We start from the raw sequence: 3,839 nt of genomic DNA, 5'->3' as shown, positions 1-3,839 counted from the left end.
GCACGCAAACATGGTAAGGAGCTCACCGCCGTGCACTGGGCAACTAGGCGGCGCACTCGCGGCACAGGATGTGTTCCGTAGAGATCTAATGACAATGCAATATATTTCTTGATGCGGTCAGTTCACTACTTGTGCGGTGTCATTGTGCCTGATGTACCGGCTGCACGCCGCCGCATGAGAGGTGCCCGTTGCTGCAGAATCGGAATGGTCAGCGCGCGCCATCAGCAATCAGGAACACATCAAATATGCATCCCATCATGGTTCTCAACGAGGTAAAACAACGGGGAACTCACCTGCCCACGACACAAGCAACGCGTCGCTCAAGAGAACTTGCTGAAACTGTGTCGTTACCATCAGGCCCCAACACCTCAGGCGTGCCGTGTGCCTTGAATGTGCCTGTATGTATTAATACAAGATGATTTGATTACATGGTCGACTTACGATGCAAACAAGAAACCAAGATTTGTGGGGGACCTACCTGCTCTGCCCGATCATTGTGTGCGGCCGCCAAGTGCAGTACAGGCCTGCAATTGACTGCATTACAATCGCGTTGGTACAGTGTGAGATACAGACCAATATTAAATACATGTACTACCTGGTCATACATTGTTGCGCGTCCATGCATATGTACATTCTCGTATGCCAGCATCCTGGCATCGTGGTGATGTTACCCACTGCAATGTTGCCAGGGCACGCATGTGATCTGCATGAATGCAGGTGTCCCTGGTGTTCTGATCGCTTCTCGTACATCAGCGCATGATGTGAACAGTTGCGGTCTCCCGAGCGCCATCTCTGCTCTGCCAGCACTGCCTGCCCGCGGGCCCTGTGGACCTCCCGGACACAATGGCGCCCCTCGCCATGTCCATCATGTGTGAAGCCATCCGTTTGGCTACCCACTTCAGCATCGCGGCCCTCGCAGCCCTCGAGTAGCTCGCAGATGACCTTGCCCGCATCAACCTTGCCACGTACCTGGACCTCCTGTGGAGTGTTGCGCTGGGCATGCACCTGGCTGACCTCATCCAGGAGCTGCTCCTCGTCCTGCATGAGCTGCGCGCGGGCAAGGTGGGTGAGAACACTGCCTGGTGCTATGCATACCAGGCCATGCTCGGGATCACATTTGACTGTGCGGAGAAGGCCACGGATGTGTGTCCATGCGACGAGCTCGGGCGCAAAGGAAGACACCGGTAAGGCCAAGAAAGACACAGGCAGCCATGCACACTGTGTAGCTCACGCACGTTATGGTGCATGTTCACGTGGACGCACCAACACTGATCTGGATCCACTCACACATCCACCTGCGTGTGGTGTTGCCCGAGGAGCGCACAGGCCCGATGGCAAGGGTACGCGTGGGGGTGCTGGACGCGGTAGTGCTGTGCACGGGGCGGGGTTATTCGCACTAAGAAAGTGTATGTGGTCTTGCTCGCATTACATCGTGCTTGAATGCTGTCTCGCTCTTGTTCTTCCGCTGGCAAATGGCAGCAGCACACTTTCTGAGTCAGGTGAGCTATGATGGAGAAATTCAGCTCACGCACAAACCGCTTCTGACTGCTTTTGGGCATATTATAGCCCGGGCAGGGCTTGAGTGCGCTCGCGCAAGGAAGGTGCGATGGGCGGGAATACGAGCAAGGAGGCACCCTAGGACATTCAGACAAGAAACTGGTGTAGCGGGATCATAGAGATATGTACAATTGCCCTGCCACTCGGGCAGGTAGGCAGCCAGTTTGCAGAACTGGAGAGCATTGCATAGAGAGTGGCGGAAGATGCGTGATTCCGAGAGGAGGCTGGGCGAGTGCGACTAGGGAATGGATAGCATTAGTGCCCGGGCGCTTACGACCATCTATACAACTGTACGACCATCTATCTGACTGTCTATCTGACCGTCTATATGGCTCTGACAGTGGGCTCTCGTCGTTTCCACCGGGCATGTGCACGTGGGTCTTCACTCGTTGGATCTGTGATGCTCGTGCCTGAGACGCGTTGATCTATCACAGGAAGACCATCACCGCGACGGCTTCAACTGCCGACAAGCTAGATTGGCTCAAGTCAATTCCCAGCGGCGCGACTCACATCGTGAATTACAAGACGCAGAACTTTGCGGAGGAGGTCAAGAAAATGACCAATGGCAACGGCGTGGACGTCATCATTGACTTCGTTGGCCAAAGCCACTGGCAAAAGAACATCGATGCCCTTGCAAGGGATGGCAGGATGACAATGCTTGGACTGCTTAGTGGTCAGTCAATCGCCCTGACCTCAACTGAACGAGATGCCACATCGAATCACAACAGGTGGTAAAGTCGACTCGTTCGATCTGGGTCCGCTCCTGTACAAGCGTCTCCGCATCGAGGGCTCCACGCTTCGTTCCCGCTCGCCCGAATATACTGCAGACTTGATCGAGAGGTGCGTATTGCTCTGCTCCATTGAGGCGTAACCCGGTGCCAAGTGGCAACAGATTCCAGCGTGACGCTCTGGGCCACATCACGGGAGCTAACGGGGATGGCGCATTGCGGATCTACATCCACAAGGCACGTCCAACCTCTCGTGCCACTTTCTCTCAACATAAAATGACGCCGTGCCGCTCTGATTCTAGGTGTACCCCTGGAATGATATACAGGCAGCCCACCGTGAGATGGAGGACAACAAGAACAGGTTAGTCCCACGGTTTGTTATCAGCGGGGGCACCGTGTTCAGGGGCTCTGGGCTGACCGAGGTGTCACTGCAGTGGGAAGATTGTCGCCGAGGTGGTGTAAGATAGGCTTGCACCCGCGACGGACATTGCAAGCATGCGTGGTTGACGGAATGTTAAGTTCGAGCATTGTCAATGTCTGACGGAATGTTGTGAGTGTAGTCGATGCTGGCAAGAGCCCGTGTTATGGAAGCCCACGCATGGGAGGCGAGGCCCACTCCACAGCACATGACCTGTTCTGGTGTGTCGCAGCGAACACAATCCGGCAGATGGTGAGTGGCGAGGCGAAGGGAACTGCGTCTTGCACGCACCGTTTTTTCGGTATGTTCCACTCCTGCACTCGGACGTGTCCCGCCCGACTGCCCCACCAGTCCGCGCGCTAAGCCGTCAATTGCGGGGCCAATACCGGAAGCGGCCCAAGGTTCACGAAGCCCGCAATGTGCGCTTGCAGGCTATTCCTCGTCGTGACGCTGCCTGCGATGCATCGCGCACGGAATGGAAGGCCCCCTTAGCCTGGTTGCCCTCGCAATCTGCTCCGACATGGCGCCGCCCCCTGACAGGTTACGCGTATTGCACGCTATTCGCGCGCCGCGCTGCGCGCTGTCGGGGATCGACCATTTGCGCAGGACAAAGTCCGGGGATCTATCGGGATATTCACACTTTCGCGTCCGCGTATAGGCGCCGTCGCGACTGTTCGGCCGCTCGTTGTCCTGCTCGTGGGCTGCGAGATAGACTAGCCCGATGGTTCTTCCGACCCACCATCGGGCATTCGCCGCACACCGACGCGGGAGAAGCGTCGCGCTCGATGGCGTCGAGGTCTGGGTCTTCTTGCTTCCACTCGAACTCGGGGTGCTGCCACTGCGGGCGGCGGCGAGCCAAGGTTCACGTTCAGGATGTGTGAGCGGGTCGTCGGGGGGCGTGCAGCTGTCTTCTGTGCCAGCGGCGTTGCCCGTATAGCCGCACTGTCTTGGGTTTCTGACTGCCGATCTGCGCGCGTCCATTGAAGACAGTGTCAGCGACACGCCCGAATCAAGCGATCCATTTACAAGCTAGCCAGCGGGGCTAAGCTCAAGGGGTAGGCGCTCTGTTGATTTCTCATATCATCCCTGGTGGTGGTGGTACAATTGGTGACCGGTGTCCCCATATTCACTAACTT

General features: G+C 56.7%; 1 protein-coding gene across 1 annotated transcript; it reads left to right on the top strand.

Annotated features, from left to right (window-relative positions):
* Window positions 1-999: 999 nt before the first annotated feature.
* On the top strand, window positions 1,000-3,420 carry POSPLADRAFT_1161680 (hypothetical protein; the record flags this gene model as incomplete). Its single annotated transcript, XM_024487690.1, has 6 exons — window positions 1,000-1,143; window positions 1,567-1,601; window positions 1,992-2,230; window positions 2,286-2,397; window positions 2,841-2,955; window positions 3,310-3,420. 6 exons carry the CDS (start codon window positions 1,000-1,002, stop codon window positions 3,418-3,420), a joined length of 756 nt encoding a protein of 251 aa, XP_024332787.1.
* Window positions 3,421-3,839: the final 419 nt, after the last annotated feature.

Source organism: Postia placenta, assembly GCF_002117355.1.
Source record: "Postia placenta MAD-698-R-SB12 unplaced genomic scaffold POSPLAscaffold_93, whole genome shotgun sequence".
Lineage (NCBI taxonomy): Eukaryota > Fungi > Basidiomycota > Agaricomycetes > Polyporales > Adustoporiaceae > Rhodonia > Rhodonia placenta.
The sequence above is the reverse complement of the archived record's forward strand: the minus strand, read 5'-3'. Positions and strand labels throughout refer to the sequence as shown.